General features: G+C 47.6%; 1 protein-coding gene across 1 annotated transcript; it reads right to left on the reverse strand.

The window, feature by feature from the left end:
* Nucleotides 1-1,437: 1,437 nt before the first annotated feature.
* Nucleotides 1,438-15,864, reverse strand: KLHL36 (kelch like family member 36; the record flags this gene model as incomplete). The annotated part of the gene is made up of 5 exons (XM_084294662.1): nucleotides 15,741-15,864; nucleotides 14,895-14,976; nucleotides 9,520-10,593; nucleotides 8,498-8,655; nucleotides 1,438-1,993 (listed from the first exon to the last, which is right to left on the reverse strand). Exons 2-5 carry the CDS (start codon nucleotides 14,952-14,954, stop codon nucleotides 1,438-1,440), a joined length of 1,848 nt encoding a protein of 615 aa, XP_084150788.1. The 5' UTR covers nucleotides 14,955-14,976; nucleotides 15,741-15,864.
* Between the last annotated feature and the right edge of the window lie 3,174 nt (nucleotides 15,865-19,038).

Here is a 19,038-nt window from a genome sequence, read left to right on the forward strand (position 1 = left end):
AGAGGATAGTGTGACACAGGATCTAGCAGATTTTAGTTTGGTCCTGCTGTCTGGATCCCAAGCATGGTCCCGAGCATATTTTAGATTTCTTCCTTTGGAACCCACCTCGCTGGGAAGGGCTCTGTCGTATACCTGATGGCCTGGGGTTCCCACAAAACCCATTAGAAAAGGCTACTCTCATGAGAAGCCAATCTGAATTTGAAAAAGGAGGAAAGCAGGAGCGACTAGCTCAGGTAGAAAGTGAGTTGCTCTTCCTCAGGATTGCTGAGCCCCAATTAATCATCCTGGTTAATCTGCTGCTTGACAGCAGACAAGTCCAGTACGGGCTCCTGCTCCCACTGGCTAGCAGCTGTGACCTCTGCGAGGTCCAAGTTAAATGAAGCAAATCCCAGCTTGTACAGCTGGGCAGGGCTGGGGAAGGACATACTCTTGCATCACACTTAGCTAAAGAATCCTCCTGCCATTTCCCTACCCTCTGTACCCCGTTAAAAGCAAACCCCAAACTCATAGCGAGCTCTATCGGTTCCGTCTGCTTTGAAGCTCAAAGCAAACCATGCTGTTTCCATCCACATCCTCAAATCTTGTTTCAACTTCTTTAAAGGGGTTCCTCTCCCTCTTTCCAGGGCACATTTTAAAGCCTAAAAAATTCTCACTATTGTGTCTAGATACGGAAAGTGTTGCAACGAGGGATACAAAAGTCACGTTGCCCCCTAGATTTCAAAGCTCACCACACTATCAGTCCCAGCCCAAATCAGCCCCAGCTATTCTCTGGCCACACAATAAATAAGACCCTCTTGATCTTAAGAGCACAGTGGAGTTTCTTGTGCTCTGAGCTGATCTGACCTGCATTCACCTGAAGAATATTTCCTTTGAACACTCACATGTTCCAGAAATCTGATACTAACAACTCAAGGACGTATTGGAAATGGACTTTAATGTTACAAAAATTCAAGACTTACAACATCAAAGATGTTTCATTTTTTCAGAGCAGTTCCTTCCAAGTTCCTTTGAAACGCTCTGTAACTTCCAACCGATCGCTTACTACTCTGCCCCTCCTCACCCTTGACATTATCATCTCAGCCAAAAGATTCAATCTTATTTTAAAAATGTCAAGATAATATGACGTGTGTGGAAATGCCATGAACCACAGATGTAAAAGCCTAATCCTTAACATTCAGGAGATCAGCATAACCTCTTTTGCCATGCCATCCCTTATACAGTAGGAGGGACTTTTTGGTTTTTCTTGTTTTTTTTTTGCCTTAAACATGAGCTTAATCCAAAAAGCACATTCAACTGTACATATCTGAGGCTTCAGAAGATGTCTTCCCCTCCCACCCCCCCATTTAAAAAGAAGAATAAAGAATCAAGGTTAGAAAGAAATGATAAATACAAGGTTCTTTCGGGGTCCACCACCAAAGGGTGGTTATCCAGAAGTAGTCATCTTCCTCGATCTTGATGCTTTTTTGTTTTTGTCTTTTTCTTTTTGTCCTCTGTTTTGGGTTTCAACGCACAGACGCACGCGGACACACCAGCGATCGCTTTGGGTAGATCAGTTCCTTTGTACCACTTATTTTTCTCCTTATCATAAACCTGGACCGTCTTGGAGAAGACCGTTTCTTCCCAGCTGTAGCCTCCAAGTATATAAATTTTGCCTTCCCAAACAGCCACCCCCGACTCACTGTTAGCTTGCAGCAGAGGAGCAACTCTGGTCCACTGGTTACACTGCGGGCTGTAGGACTCCACGCTCAAGATGTCAAAACGGGCCATGGTTTCTATGTTGTCATCGCTGCCACCGATGGAGTAGATGCTGTCCTGCAAGGTGCACATGCTGTGCCAGCCCCGGGCGGTGATCATCGGCCTCTTCTCCTCCCAAACATCCGTGCGGTAATCGTAACACAGGAGATTTTTTCTGTAGGGGCCAATCTGGTAGTCGTGGCCTCCCGAAATGTACACAAATTCCTTGTAGACTGTGCCGGCGTGGCCGTAGGTAAACCTGGGACAGGCAACAGAAACAATCTGACTTAGTGCTGGTGGATTTCATCCAAATACACGAGCATTCAACAAGGACTGGTACTAAAGAAGAGAAATAAACAGTAACTACAGACAGAAGAATTCCTAAGCTGCTTAGTTACCCAGTAACTACTCTTATTCACACTGCTTCATGCTGCTCTGCAGAGTGTGAAGGTTTGACAACCACTTTTTAAGGCATCCTCTTCATACCTGGTCGCTACAGAGAGCTAAGGTATGACAACCAGTTTTTAAGGCACATCCTCTGCAGTGTGTCACAGAACAGAGGTAACCCGGAGGTGCCACGGCCTCCACTCCCATTTTCCTGCTCCAGTGCTTGGGTTGGATCAGTCTGAGAGTGCCAGAGAGGAAAAAATCCACATCTCAGCAAGGGGTTCTATGACAGAAAGAGGAAATAATCATGACACCTCTCAGACTTACCGGTAGCCATTAACCAAGAAAAAACAGCAACAAAACCACTGTTGCCGTCCCCTTTCACAGCTTCAAGGGTCATGAATCGTGTTTCTTGCCCACCAGTGTTCACAGCACCAGGTATTTACGGTCATGATACACACAGTGTCCTTTTTGTGTGCCATCCACTTGCTCTACCACTTCTGCTACACAGGTGATAACTTCTCTGGTCACCCCATGACAAAGGAACAGACTTCAAGCAGAGATCACATTTCAAATAAGACAAAATGAGATGGCAGAAGCCAACTTCATGCACGCCGTTTCCACAGGGCAGAGAGAAAACCTCTTCGATATATAATAAAGGCACTACAAACCTAATTGTTGCGGCTGTTAACTTCACACTAGGATATTTCTGACTGAGACCTTTTGAGCTCTTGGAACACTAAGGGAAGGAACAACCTTGGCCTCCTTGAAGATACCCTTCCTGCACATGCCTTTTTTTCTCCTTTTTAAAAGGAATAGCACCAGCCACAGCAAACTGGCTCACACATTGACACAAAGAGCCCAAACAATTTAATACCCACAGGGCTGCAGCGCAACATACACTTCATGCTGCGCTCCTGAGCCTCTGCTACCATCCTTTGTAGTCAAGGATTCAACAACTCAACCTCTATGGCAGAGAAACCTATGTTAGCATTACTAGAGCCTGGAATGCTTTTGAACTGTGCCTGAACACGCTCAAAACTCAATGTGGATAGAACCTTAAGCTGTTTTCATTTTGTACTGTAATAGTTCATCTCAGCTACACAAACTGTATCATAGCTGCTTCAACAAAGAAGTGCCAAGCACTTTTGTGCCAGGAGAAAAGGTGGAATAGAAAGAAAACCCACATTTACCCTGAAAGCATGATACTTCTGAGAAAAGCTAAGATGTTTATTATCCTGTATGCCTACCAAGGCTTCTGATCCCTGACCAGTGTCTGAATCAGATATTTTAACAAGCTCCTGCTACAAGAAACAGAAAAAAACCTTGACACACTTGGCCTAAGAATGCTGAGTGGCCAGGACAGGCATTGCAGCTACAGGGGCTGAGCACCATCCCTGGAGACCTTGAAGAGACAACTTATGCTGCTTCTTAGCCACTCAGAAAATGGAAAAAACAAAAAACAAAAAACAAAAAAAAAAAAAAAAAAAAAAAAAAACAACAAAAAAAAAAACTAAAAGGACTAAGGCATAGTTATGAAATCTTAACCAAAAAGGCAACTCAGAAATTCCACAGCTTGCAATCTGCCTACCCGTGGAAGAATGTAACTCATGCCTGGTGTGCCTGTTTGACGTGAAATTCCCTGAGCACGTGCCTGCCTGTTTTGGCACCTGCCAGAAATGCTGTGGCAGGTGTAGCGTAGAGAGATGCTGCTCTACCTTGTTTGTGGTCCCTTAGGGATGAGAACTGGGAGCATAAACCTCCAGAGGCACACAGGCAGGTTGTCTTTGCTTCTTTATGTACACAGCAAGGGGTCTTAAAAGGTAGAGTACTTATCTGGGAAGTAAGGATGGACAACGCTTGAAAACAAGCAAAAATAACAACAAAAACCACTCCCACCACCAACATAAAGCATAAGTTATGAAAAACTCCAGTGACATTTAGAGAAGTAGACTAAATATTTTCCTTCGCTACCAGGAAAGAGAATTCTCTCCACATAAGCAAGCAATAGGCACTCCCTCTCAAGCACAAGCAGCCTAGCATAAACAGCCTCAGAAAAAGCCCCGATGCTTTTCTTTTTCCCCCTCAATCAATGGGTATGTCCAGCAAACAGCAATAGCTATGACAGCAATTGGAAAGAGGCAATCATATCTGGAGCACAAAATTGCCCATCAAGTTGTTGTTTTCCAATACAGGGAGATCACCTGGTGAAACAGGCGAGAGGTGTTTCACTCAGCCTCATTTCTGAAAAGCCCATCCACAGCTGCACATAGCTGGCTTCATGTTAACAGAAAACTGCACAAAATATAGTGTGCAAATTGAAAAAAAATCAGTAAGAATCCTCTAGATAAGCCCTGTGGTTTGAACAGCAGCATTTCCAAACCTGCAACAGAACAGGATGTGTCAATACCACGGGTCCAGAAACCCACTGACAGAAAGCAAGGAGCATTTTGGCAGCAGCAGCTACAGGAGTGGCCAAAAAAAATACTAGATAAAGGCATTAAGGAGAATGAGGTTTCAGTTCAGAATATCTATTAGAGTCAACTGCCAATTTTGAATTACTTTCCCAGACACAATGCTGCAAAAATTACAGCTTCTGTCACAGGGACACCATTCAGTGAGCCCCAGAGTATCTGGGATTTATTTTCTTAAGCAGAAGAAACGCCACACACGTGGCCCAGCCCGATAAAGCTTTGGGAATCCCCAGTTCCAAGCAAAGTCCTGGCAAGCCGGGGTTGCTCAGAATCTCGATGTCCACCTGTTGCAACCCAGCGAGATTATTCGTGACACGACTAGCAGAGCAGATACCATCGTTTGTTAACCTGCTGCAACACATTTCCTTACGCAGCTGCCGTCAGTTGTTCTGCCAAACTTTCACCTAGGGCCACTCCATTAATTTCACTGATGTCTGCAGCAGGCTTTTTCAAGGTCTGCTCAAGAATACGTTGCACAAACTTCTGTTCAGCCAAACCTGGACTCACTGCTGTTCCCTTCCGGGCTAGAAACTACGGCAGCAACTGCTCCCAACGAGCCTGGGAAAGTGGCTAAAAAAGAGAGGACGTCTCCTAAGAATGGGAAAAGTATTGCACAGCCAAGGCCCTAATGAGCAAAACACTTTTAGCAGACTTCGACCAGGTCTCACTTGTAGCAGACTTGGACTGTGTGTGTCGTTGAGTTGGCTTAGCTAAAGTTTTCCACGTTAAGCATCTGCCCCAAGATGCCGTGCTTTCCTCTCCGGTAAGACAGCACCGCTTCAGTCCCAACAGCTCAGCTCCTTCCAAGAATTTGGTCAGGGAAACAACATGGTATTTTGGCCCTGTCAGGGCAGGGAGGAAGAAAAGAGGGAGAAAAAGAGCCTGAAAAGCTCTTCCTCAGATGAGCATTTCTGTTCCTGTGTACAGCTCCGTGGATGCAGAATCAGGCAGTGGACAGGAGCGCTCTGTGTCAAGGCTGCAACCATCACTGTTCCCCTGAGAATCTTCCCACCCAAGGCAAGCTATAACCCTTGGAAAAAAATCATTAAACCTTTTCTGCATGCTCAGAGTAGAATCTTTAACAAACGTAACCTCTGAGAGTCCAACACCATGCAGCTCAAACCAAACTATGTAAGACAACTCCCTAGAATGACTTAACAGGAGCCTTTTGCTCCAGCAACTGCCTGGAAAACTACTCCTTGGCTTAGCACAGCCAGAGAAAAAAATATCCAGAGCCGCGGGCAGGGTGCCTGCTTCTGGTGGCCATGCACCTAAGAGGACAAAAAGCTGCACATGTTCTCTTCAAAGGGAAGATGACAGAAGAACGCAGGAAACCAAAAGGCTGTATAAAGACGTGTTGCCTGATCAGACAATTGGGATGCAGAGGACTGGAACCCCTAAGTTCCTCTATGCAAGGAGAAAAGACTCACTTAGATCTCAGCTGGGGAAGATCACAGAATGGTTTGGGTTGGAAGGGACCTTAAAGATCCTCAGTTCTACCCCTCTATCACGGGCAGGGATCCCTGCCCCAGCCCAGGCTGCCCAAACTTCATCCAGCCTGGCCTTGGGCGCTGCCAGGGCTGGGGCAGCCACTGCTTCTGGGTAGCCTGAGCCTCACCACCCTCAGAGTAAAGAGTTTCTTCCTAATACCTAACCTAAATCTACCCTCTTTCAGCTTAAAGTCATTACCCCTGTCCTATCACTATATGCCCTTATTAAAAGTCCCTCACCAAGATGTCCTTTGGGTTAAAAAAAAAATAATTGAGGAACAAAATCATATGATGGGAAGGAAAAGAGAAATCATATTGAGAACGTGCTGAAGGGAAGACAGCAGCACCCAGAAGCAAAACCAGCGTGTTTTCTCCAATCTTGAGCAGAGCACAGAATTCTCTCTCATCCTTTCACAGCTCTCAGAAAATACAGCTGAAGTTAATCAGCAAAGGACTGCCCAGACCCCTTCCAGCAGCCAGCCACACCTCTCCGAGCTCCAGCAGCATTTGCTTGTCTTTCTGTTTCGAAACGCTTCTTTTTTGTTGCTCACCTTTATGCTGATTTTTGCCTTTTGCAACCTGCATGAAGTTCTTGCCACTTTATTCCTGCTGTGTAGAAGAGCAGTGGTTGCTAACATTGTATTGCCTGACAGAAAAACTCTCAAACAGGAGAGTACATTTAGATTTTCAGCCCTCTCTAAGTGTCCATTAAAATCTAACTTAAGCCATATTAACATGCAAGAGAGCTGCTACATGGGAAATTGGGAAACCAAACAGTTCCCTGTGCAGCTGCACAAACACCTGAGCTGGCACAGGGGACTGAGCACAGGACCCAGACAGAGCAGGCAGGAAGAGAGGACACAAAACCATTTCTTTGGGATGCAGCAGTAATTAAAAATAGTTGCTGTACTACAGCCTAGCTCTGCAGTTTAAGTCAGGTGATCCAACATAAGTGGGGTCTATGCAGGGGAACTTTTGCCAATCTGAGTGGATCAGCTGGGCAATTTCATGAAAAATTCACACCCCAAGAAAGCAAAGTTCATTTATAACTGCTGCAGCTGCAAAATTCCCAAAGCCAACACCAAGATTTTGGAAGGAACACAGAGGTGAGACTGCCCCTTTTCAGACAGCCAGCAGCCTGGCCAGCTCGGGCCAGCCACACGAGCTTCCCCAGGACCATTTATACACTGGGAAAAAGATATCCTTACCTGTTCTAAAGTGAGTGTTTTTTCTAGCAACATAGAAATCAGTCAGGTCACATCCACATTTCTTTGAAAATGCTACCAAAAAAGCTGTGCTACAATTTCCGTGAGTTGTTACCAGGCTCTTGCAGCCCATCCCAATTAACAGAAGGGCTTAGGAACAAAAGATTCTGTCATACACAGCTTCCCTGGAAAGAGCGTGGCGTTTAGCCTCGACTGTTAGATCTGCCTGTGTGAGCAGAAAGAAAAAGCATCCTGCTTCTTAAGAGCACTCGAGCCCAGCTGTTAGCCTGGCTCAGCCTCGCATTGCAGCACCTGCCCAAAATAGAACTGGGCAGCAGGCTTCTGTGCCCTCACTGGCTGCCTGTGGCTCTGCAGCTAAGGGAACGAGGGAAAAAGCTCCGAACTCCAAAATCACACTGCAAGCATCTCGTCAGCGATCCTGACAAGAAAGCAAGCAGTGCTGCTGAAGTTGCAGGCATGATGCAAATACCATCCGTATAGCCAATGCCCCTGTCATTTTCAAGATTAAAATATTACAGAATCTGAAGAGCTGTTTGCACATGGAACTCTGTCACACCATTTTTACCACTCAGATGTTGATTCAAGATAGGAGCAATATCCCGGGCTGCTGTCACTTACAGCAGGAGCTGCAGTACCAAAGCCTCTCAGAAGCAGAGCAGCTACGTTTTAACCCTGACTGCATTTTTGGACAGGGCACATTTGCTGGGGTTATGTGGTATTTGCAAGACAGGTAAACAGGATTCACTTGCAAAAGCCAACCTAAGCAGCCAAACAGACAAAAACACCTTACAGAATAACGATCACACCGAGGTGACAACGCAAGGCCAAATAAATTACAAAAGCCTTGGATCACCATCTCAACAGTGCCTCTGAAAAGACACAACTCCGAGTGACCTCAGGGAAAATATTTTGAGAACAGCATGGAGAAATTTCAAGGTCTCTTCCGTTCCATCCTTCAGATGTACCTCAGGACAGAAATTAAACCCAGTCAAGCTGACACGAAGCGCACTGCCTGGAAGAGATGGCTGCTCAAATAACCCCTGCTGATACGGTTTGTTACTTGCTGATAACACGATGCTGACAACATTTCTCCTTACTTCCCTCCGAAGGATACCCATTCATCAGCTAAGTCACCGAGCTCCCGCCACTGCCAGTTCTCAAACACCTTTCCAAATGCCCCCGTTACCTCGGCAAGCCTGCTATGTAGGACCACGAATCCTTCTGGGGGCTGTAGGTCTCCACAGAAGAAAGCGCCCCATTTTCATTCCTGCCACCAACAGCTACCAGCATGTCGCCAATGGCTCCCAGGTAGAAATCTACACGACGCTGTCTCATGGAGGCCACCTGTCAAAAAACAACATGTTGACATCTTCAAGCATCTGGAAAGCAAGCTGACTTGATGTATATTCATGTCTGAGGATAGGATAGTTGCTTCTTCCTGTTTATTATTTGAGCTACTCGTTTTTATCTATCATATTCACAAAATACTGTTGTTTTTCCTGCAGAAGCATGCTTCATAGCACCCCTTGTCAAAAAAGGGGACAAGAGAAAGCATCTGAGAGCCAGGACACTCTATAAATGTCTCAGCGTTACACAGACCACCTTCCAAAACTTGGCAAGTAATGTACATTGGAAGCAATCAAAACCACAACTGAACGGCATAGGATGATTGGCTGGAAACGTAGGAACAATATAATATTTTACAGGTCCTGCACGGGCTGCAGGGTTTTACGGCAGGACTGTAAGTGGTAAGTGAATAACCTGTTCTAAGACAGAGCACAGAGACGCTTCACAAATGTCAGAGACATTTTCTTTTTGCATTAGACCCATTTTTGATTTAATTATGTAAGCTACTGCTTGGGAAAGATGAACTAAACAATCACCTCCAGGTTCACATTAGCACTATTCCCAGAAGTAATTTAAAGGGTTGCAGGTGGAGGTTGGCCAGGAGTTTTACAGTTCAGATGCCCACTTCCCAAGTGATGCTGAAAATCTCTCCCAAACTCTCGTGCTGCGTGCATAACTTAAGCATCCCCACAAGAGATTCAAGTAGCTGCTTCTCCACTTAGGTAACTCAATTTTCTGTTTGCAAGTGTTGCTGCCCGTTAGCTATACCTACACGCCAGCCCTTCCCTTCCATCAAAAAGGAAGAAAACACCCTAAACATCAACAACTTTAGGCAGAGAAATAATACAGCTTAAGTCTCACCTTTATCCACTGGTTACAGCGGGGATCATACCTATAAAGGAGATTTGAAGCTGCATCCCCTCCGTTGTCCCTTGAAAAGCTGCCCCCGGCTATGAAGATGAAGCCTCCCAGGACTGCAACGCAGTGGTGACTTCTCCTGGCTGGGAGAGGGGTCTCTGCTACCCACTGCCCCTTTCGCACATCCAGGAAGCAGGTATCGTCACTCAGTTCCAGGCACCGCTCAGAAACCTCCCCGCCCACAAAGAGCAGCCTCTCCTCGCAGGTCCGCAGAGCCGTCCGCTTGTTTTGCAGCACTGGCTGAGCGGTGACGTTGTTGTGGTAGTTCACTGCCTCCTCTATAAACCCCTCACAGTTTGCTTCTTTGGGAAGGAGAGAGCACACGGCGGGCTTGACGCGGTGGAGGAGATCGCTTTTAGGTATCAAGGGGAAGTGGATGTTATCCAGAACCTGGTAAGCCTCGTTCTCCCTTTCCGGGTACTGGGTAAGCCACTGCAAGGCAGCCTGCAGCAAGTCATGCTCACACTCCTGCTGCACGTTGCTGCTGTCCAGGTACTGGCACAATTTCTGCAGGGAAATGTTCTGCAGGAAGTCCGGGGTGAAGGACAGCGTGCCGAAGTTCTGCAGGATGAAGGAATCGATGTAGGAGTCAAGGCGCTTCAGGTTGTAGATAGAGGCGAGCTCCTGCAGGTACAGGTAGTTCTCCTCGCTGACTTCGTTCTCAAGGTACTCGCAGCAGAAGTCGACCACCTTCCAGATCTGCAGCAGGTGAGCTGTTTCCAGCACGTAATCGATGTTGCCACCGTCTAAAGAGAGCTCGCTGCCATAAAGGAAGTCCACCACTGCCTTCAGACCGATGTAAGAGGCTCCAAAGAGCTCAACTTCTTTTTGATGGGCTTCTCGCATGCCAATGGTGAACATGGAGTTGAAGTAGTCACTGCAAACAGCGAGGAGGTTCCGATGGGCAGGGACCCTCTGCTCATCCACCACGAGGACAATATCGCAGAAGAGGCCTCGGTGCCTCTGCTCATTCAGACTCTGAAGGACCAGACTAGAGTGGTCGTCCCATCTGTACACCTGGAATAAACACACAGGAGTACCACACGTTGTCTTCACCAAGATAAAAATCAGTGTTTGCAAAGCATTTTCCCCTTAGATATATTCAAACAGAAGAAAAAGTTATTTATGTTGTACACAAATAACAAATTCTGATTTGAAGCAATTGGCACACAACATATTACCAGCCCAAGCTCCTCACCTGTACTTTGAACAGCCTAAGCAGAATCTTCCCACTTCCTACTACCCATTTTTGATATAATTCACTCCTACTTCCTCCACCACGCTGAATCCAAACCTCCTCCCTGATGATTTATACAGGCCGAGTTTTCTGAAACTCTTCCACTCATTGTCTCTCAGACATCTTGCTGACATTTCCTTTCTTTCTTGTCCCCCAAATGACTTCTTCACAACTAAGCTGCTTGCTAAGTATCTGGAGTGGGAGACACACGCAGAGCAACACGCCAAGTTTTCATTCAGCCCACGTTAGTGCTTTCTTGACAGCTACCCCCTCCTAAATCTTTTCAGAACTGTGCATTGGTGAACTCGTTATGGTAAAAGTCCTCTCTTGCTTTCCATATTATTCCAGACACACACACTGCATTCAGAAATAATAGCTGTTTATTTATGTGCTAAGCCACACATGTGGACGACTTATCCCCATAAGACTACTACGCGCTTCCAGAAGCCAAGGTAGTTTTTGTTTTAACAAATGCAACTAAATATTTTTCTTTTAAAGACAAGGGAAAATGCCTTTGGAATCCGTCTGTTGAGTGCCCTTCTGGGACCATTCTGGTCCAGGCATTCTTCCCTCTAGCTCTGTACGTGCCATGGAGCTTCTGAGGCAGCCAGTGGTCCCTCCTTTCTCACAGACTCATGTTACCAGCCTTAAGAACCAACAAAAGGGAGACGTCCTGTTACCCCTTGAATGTCCTGCACAGCATTTACTGAAGGGGCTGTTCACTACAGCATGTCAAGTGACACTGTTTTTAGGACCATCCTACAGAGGGAATGGAATGCTCTATGGTACAGTCAGTTACCTTGTGATCTCTCCTACTAAAAGCCAGGTTAAGTTAAATGCAAATACATAACTTTAATTACCAAATCCAAAACAGACAGAGTTGCAGAGCCTGTAAGAACATGCAGAAGAAACCAAAGGGGGTGGAAAGGAAGCACACCTTTATATTGTACCAACAGTGGCTTTAAACAGCTCTGGTTGTAGGACTCTGAATCTTGCCCAGTTCTATACCTTCAGACTGCACTCCTAGAAGTAACACCCCGAAAAGGGGCCTCAGTCCATATCCGTACTGGAAACAGACACACAGATGGCCTGAGGTCTCTTCAAGCCTCCCAGACATTCAGCCTTTCCTTTCCCAGACTGCTGCTCCTCCCTTACTGCTTTAGAAGTCCTAAATATCCTTGGCATTCCCAGCTTCCTGAGCAGAAAGCACACGATGATTTCTGTCTGGCTAAGCCATTAATGGCTTGGTTAAATCATGGTGAGACAACTTCTCTACCCACCTGGATGAGAAAAGTTCAAGTCCTAGAGCCAATTTTTTTTTCCCCTGCACGCAACCTCACTCTAGATACACACTCTGGGTTTAATAATTTGGTAATTGTACTTTTATACAACCAGATAACCAGGATTAACGTGCACAGCTCACCACTGTCCAGACACGATGGCAGCCAATCACCCAGAGCTAATACCAATTTTGAGAGCCTGACCTCCCACGTCTGCCTTTTAGCAGCTGGTAGTATACTGCCAGGCAGTCTGCCAACGATCAGACCCAAATTAATAACCAAATGTGCTGCAACAGAGAAGGTTCAGCCAGTGCAGAAACATTTCCATTCAGCAAGACAAGCTTCCACAACACGATGCATTACAGAAGCAGGCTTCCATAACAAAACTGAGCCTGTTCATTTACTTTGAGGATCAGGTTCTGAATTTGTAGAAAAAAACCAGCCCTTTGTACACCTGGCAGGCTCAGAAAGGACCTGCAGAGGACATGATTGTTCCCTGAGAGCTTATGCTTTCTCACCTTAAAGCTAGTCCTGTTCCCCACCCCAAAAACAACAAAAAAACTACTTAACATTTACACAGGAATTTGCATTTTCCACCAAACTGGAAAACTGCAGGGCCACTTAATAATCACACTGTATTTGTTGACACTTCGGGTCAGGAGGAAGTGCAGCATGCATCTGGGCCTCTGCCTGCTTCTCTGTTTAGACGCCGACTAGAAAGGAAGTTTTATCAGATGTAGCTTCCCAAATGGGTGCTCTTACTGTGATATCCAAGTGGCTTCTCTTTAGTTTTGCTTATGCTCTTTTTTAAACAATGGAGACCAAGCTGCCAAAAAGCCTTCTGCTGGCCTAACTTTGTACACGCAAGTACACAGAGTTAAACCGATACAACTGAAGAGGCTTCAATAATTTTAAGTTTCCTGGGCCAAAACTCTTTCGTCTGCCTCATCATATGCTCTGAAATTAAAATGGCATCTAGGGCATAGACAACAAAGTAGCCTCCACTGAATAATAAACTTGCCAGAGAGAAGTAACAGAGAAAAGTATGGGTTTTAAGGACTGTGAAGTTTTTATCTTCATTTTTCTTAGCTTGAGAAATGAAGATGCCACACAGTAGCCCAAGCAGAGACCATGAGTGGAGGAGATGGGAAGATGAATAAACGTGGCAGAGGACAAACCATACGTTTGTGGCAACTGCGATAAAGGAGAGGACAACAGACACTAACTGACATCTCATAGCACCCTATTCCAAGCCTGACTCATAGGGCAAAGTCATTATATTAAACCTAAAACATCTTCCCTCTTGTCCTTGTAAGTGGCTGATCTCTCTCTAATATCCCCTGATACCACCATCGTGCATAACAAGATTACACCAGCCCGAAGAGCTGCCAGAGATCCCTGTTTACCTAACCGGCTGTGGAGTCAGCAGCATAATCCTGACCACAAATACATATAACAACTTGTACTCCTCAAATCCTTGTTGCCATGCAGAACTGCTGCTACTTCAGAAATCAAGCTTAAGACTACGCATGGCACTGGATGGACTCGGAATACATTAGCATATTTCAGCCACTTAGCACGTTCCTTCGTTCAGCGAGCAAATAACATAAGCTGATAGCTGCACATTCCAAAACCAAGACAATTTTTATATTAAACACAAACAGCTTTCTCAAGCTATTTATACTCCGTAGAACAGCTTCAGTATTATCTAGTAACTCTAAGTTTAACAGATAGTGACAGCTGCTGTCTTAGCAAGAAAATAAAACAATGCTGTCAAGTTAATTAATTTTTAATGTGATGAATTACTATTAACATTCAGAATAAACCACTTAAATGGCAGACAGGAGCAGCACTCAGGGAAAGACTATACTGCTAGGGATGCTTTTAACAATTAGTTCTGTTTACCTTTTATCATTTATTATTATTGCTTTTAAAATTTTAACTTCTTTTGGATTCAAAGATCCAATTTCTTTCAGATTGTTAATGCAGTACCACTGCTCCCAGGGAAGCAGAAGAAAAGGAGATCTGTCTCATTCAACTTTGATAAGACAGATACTGGCACTGAAACTCAGCTATTCTAGCAACTCTTGGTAGCACCAGGTTCGTTCTTTGCAGCACCTGTAACCTAGTGCTCACACTAGAGCTGAAGAGCAGGTGTCACTGGTATGAAATAAAGTGAACATCACAATTACTGCTGATATTAACATTTTATAAAGCTCAGGCCATCACCCTAATTCTGGATGAAGGGTCACTTATGATGGCCTTCTGTGGATTCCCAATTGGGACCACAGTATTTTTCAGAGACCCCTTACGAAGAAAATTAGCCTCACAAATCCAAGAGAATATCCTGAGTTCACCAGAATTGCTACTGCTTATGGGATCAAGGCTCCTGATTTCTACAAAACATAGATTAAATCTGAAAAGCAATCCTAGCTTTGCTCCTATAACTAGCTTTGATTTTAAGAGATGTATCAATATGTAAAATTCCTAAAATAAACACCTCTCTTTTAATGACTGAAGTTTTGGTGTAGAGAAAATACTGTGCTGTGATGATGTGGGTTTCTTTTTTAAGTTATGAGTCATGATGAGCAGATGCTGCTGCTTTTTTTTTTTTTAATCACTAGGTAGCAACTTCTTATTTCAAAAATACGGCTGCAGGTAGACCAGGGTTTTTACACCTGCTTTTAAAAGCTCCGAATATTCGCCTTCCTCCAAAACTGGCCATCTAACAGCGAACCTTTCACCACTCTTGTTTATTTTTGCCACTTGTTTTTCAGTATGCAACAAGAAAACACACAGACCTTTGAGGATTCACTTATCTTGTGTGGGCGACAAATCCTGGTCTGCCGGGTTCCCTCCATGCCGGGCTGATCCGCAGTACTTCTAGAACAAAAGCCAGAAAGTTGTTAGCAGCGCACCGATCGTTGCAAGGTGCTAAAAAAACATATTGAATAAATAACAGAAAGGATTATGACGGACTGCAGCTTGAAAATGTTACGGCATAAAAAGCCAGGTGTTTTCCCTTCCCGGAGGGATGCTCACCCCTCTCTTCACTGACGTTTGTTGGTGTCAACAAGTTGGGGGTGCGCTAGGCTATCACCGAAGATAAGCGCGTGAAATATCGATGCCGCAGCTCGGCACACCTGGGTTAGCTCCTACAGCTTTGCCAGAGGCAAAAATCGCTGCTTTGTGAACAGTGCCACGCTCCGGACCCAGAAGGGCAGCTTCTCCTGGGGCACCCAGGGGCACCCTGAGGCACCCAGGGGCACCCACAACTTTCCGTGCCCTCTCGCCCCCAACCCTCGGTCCCCTCCCCACAAGGAGCTAACCCGGCCTCAGGCAGAGCCACCAGAGCTGCATCCGCTGCGGTTTTGTTTTTTTGTTTGTTTGTTTGTTTTTTCCACGCCGTTTCAGCTCACCGAAGGCGAGCGCAAATAACGGGGCTGCGAGGCAGGCCCCAGGGGGCGGCGGCAGCTCCTGAGGGGGCCGCTCCTGAGGGGGCCGCTCCCCGCAGCCCTCCCCGGCCGCCTCCCCGCCCAAACCGCGGCCCTGCGGCCGTTCCTGCCGCTGTCCCCGCAACGTTCCCCGCCCGCCGCGGCCCGGAGAGAAAGGGAAGGAAGGAGGGAAGGAGGAGGAAGGGGAGTTACCACAGCGCCGCGTCCCCACAGGCTGCGGGCGGCCCCGCCGCAGAGCCCCCCGCGGCGGCGGTGGCTGCCGCCTTCCCCCGGCCGCCCTGCGCGGCCATGGCTCGCCCGAGGAAATGCCGGCCGGAGGGAGGCAACGGGCGGCGGGGAAGGCTCGGGGCAGGGCGCTGGGAGGTGCCACGGGGGCCGGGCCACGGCTCCGCCAGCCCCGCGGCGGGGAAGGGCGGGCGGGAGGCGGCTGCCGGGGAAGGCGCCCCCCGAGCAGCGAGGAAATGGCGGCGGGGACCCTGTGGTGCCGGGTCCCTGTGGTGCCGGGTCCTGTGGTGTTGAGCCCCTGTGGTGCAGCTTCTGTGTCACGGTTATTTGTTACAGAGGGTGCAGGACGCTTGGCAGCGTTATTTTGGAAGCTGGTGCTAAGGTACGCAGCGTGTGTGTGTGACAAGAAGGTGAACATCAGGTCTGACCCGGGCTGCAACGATTTGATGGCAAAAGTCCCCGGCCTGCGGCTGGCAGCGTGCTGCTGTAAGGCTGCTTCTTGCAGAGGAGGGCCCAGGGCGATGGGAAGTTAACAAATTGCACTGGTGAACAGCAGGGCAGGCAGGGCACTCCTTCCTCAGAGAAGGGGTAAGAAGTGGACCCTTCTTAGACACCCCCCCAGACTGCCATCTGAGTGCAGTTCTTCATGACAACGCTACAGGTCAAACCCTTTGCTAATTTCAGGGTAACTTCCAGAGGTTATCATCAAGACAACAGAAACTGGCGATGTTGTGTGTGCATCGAAGCTCCACATGCTCCTAGGACAGCCCAGCATGGGCACACATCCCACGTCCCACTGGTGGAGGATGTGTATGGCACGGAGCAGCGGCATTTTAAGCAAGCAGTGCGCTAGGGTTGCCTTGGATGTTAGTGCCTCTACCTACTGTGCCGTCATCCAGCCTTCTGCTGCAGGAGGCTACTCCAAGAGCTGGGGCAGTTGTGTCCAGCCAGCTCTGATGGTTCTTCACCTATCTCAGATAAAGCAGAGATGATGATGAATTTCTACTAATCGAATGGATCATCAATTCTGAAGAACAGACGTGTTTCTGGTAGCTTTGGTCTCTCCTGTATCCCTCATAACCGTGGAGGCCCAGGATAAAGCTCCTCAGCTCCTGGATTGAGTAAAAAAGCTACCTTGGTGTCAACCATAATGCGGACTGTGATCTGTAAATTCATAGCTGCCTCTTCCTGAATGAACAGGAGAACATCAGACCTCCCAGGGCACCACAGCTGAGCAAAGCCATCCTGTTTGCTCAGCTGAACATCAGTCCACCTATCCAGCAGTTCATGCTAGCTGGAGGGAGGGAGTCCATGTGCTTCTTTTAAATCAATGACAATGTGTCAGAGACAAAAAAGCAGAGAAGAGGTTTGGTCCCACAAGGAAGGCATGCATTTCTGGGGGTTGAATATGTCGCTTAAAAGCATGAACCACAAAGTTCCTAATGAATGCAATTTGAACATTGTGGCTACTAGGTCACAGAGGCCTGAAAGAGGTTGAGCTTTTCTCCTTCTAAGGGAAATGACATTTCAGTCACCCACCTCTCCCCTAGGAAACATCAGGAGCTGAGGAACAAGTTAGAAGAGACAAGGACAACCAGCAGTTGTTACAGGTATAAATAGCAGTGAGGTGGTGCCAAAGGATGATAAATGCAGACTATGAAAAAAAAATAGGCAGATAATGGTCAGCATTAAGGCTTTTAAAAAAGAAAGAGTGTTCCTAAAGACAATTCCAAAAGAAAATCAATAGAAATTCAGACCTATTAACGTGTGATTATAATATCATCTAGAGTCTACAGTCTGCAAAGGTACTATGTGATGCACGCAGATGCTGTGTCCTACACTTGTACTGACTTCAGGAATATTTCTCTGTTCCTGTGACCTCATCTCGATCACAGGGAGGCACTGCAGCAATAAGCTCCTGTTCTGGGCCCTGATGCTACAGCAAGCCTTAACGTCATTCGGGACTCTGGAAGAGGCTGCCTGCTTCTTACACAATCCATAGGATTAGGGCTTCGTGCTGTGCGGCAGTAAATGACGGATCTTACAGTTAACACACGCACCGGTGATCTTGTTCCCCAAGGTCTCTGGAAGCACGGAGTAACTGTGGTAATGAGGTTTCCTAACTCTACAGACTTTACACGTACAAACCATACATTCAACATCTTCCTGTGAAATAACATCACATTGCAAACTTTGAAATAAAAGCAATATTTTTTTAACCACGGGATGCATTTTTTATTAAAATCGCAAAAATCCAGCCTGCCAGGTTTTGGCAGAAGCCTGCTAAGGTGTACCCTGGTACTTGTTTTGTAAATCCAATCTGTGGGCACGACAAAATCTGGTGACATCTCTGTGAAGCTGCGTGCTGCTAAGCCAAGGACCCATCTCTGCTTCTGTGGACGCAGTCTTAGCAGACAAAGCTCATCATTTTGCCTCGAGCTCAGCATCCCCCAGCAGCGGGCTGACGCCGCCTGGGTGCATTTATTCTTTTTTTAAGTCCCCAGCGCTGGGAGCGGAGCCCGGCAGGGGGAGATCGCTGCATCCGAAAGGGACCCGGCCGCACAGACACACAGACAGACACACAGACAGACAGACAGACAGACACGGAGCTGCCCCCGGCTCCCGGCCGATGCCCCCCCGCCTCCAGCAGCCCCCGGCCCGGCTCCTGCTGGCCCCGACCCCCGGGCAGCCCCCGGCAGCCCCCGGCCTCCTGCGGCACCGCGCCCGGGGCCGCCGCTGGCCCCCCGCCGGCTCCATCCCGCACCGAGCTTCTCCTTCCTCCCTCCTCTTCCTCCTCTTCCTCCTCCTCCTCCTCCTCCTGCCGCCGGGGGCTGGCCAAGCACGGCGGGCTCCCAAAATAGCGGCGGCCGGACCGCGCATCACCGCGGCGAGCCCAACGCAGGCGCTCAGCCCCCCAAAACACACCCCTATACCCCCCATAACCCCCATAACCCCCCTCACAGCCCTCCGATCACCCCCCCACACCCCTGTACACCCACACACCCCCCCACATCCCCATACACACCTCCCACCCCCCCACAGCCCCCCATACCCCTCCACATCCCCCCCACGCCCCCCTCACACCCCCATAACCCCCCACGACCTCCCACATCCCCTCATCCCCCCCTTACACCCCCTGCATCCCCTCCACGCCCCCCCAACACCCCCAATACCCCCACATACACCCCCCACACCCCCTCCACGCCCCCCTCACACCCCCCCAATACCCCCCCACGACTTCCCACTCCCCCCATACCCCCCTACA

The sequence above is a fragment of the Netta rufina genome (assembly GCF_964035555.1).
Source record: "Netta rufina genome assembly, chromosome: 13".
NCBI classification, from domain to species: domain Eukaryota; kingdom Metazoa; phylum Chordata; class Aves; order Anseriformes; family Anatidae; genus Netta; species Netta rufina.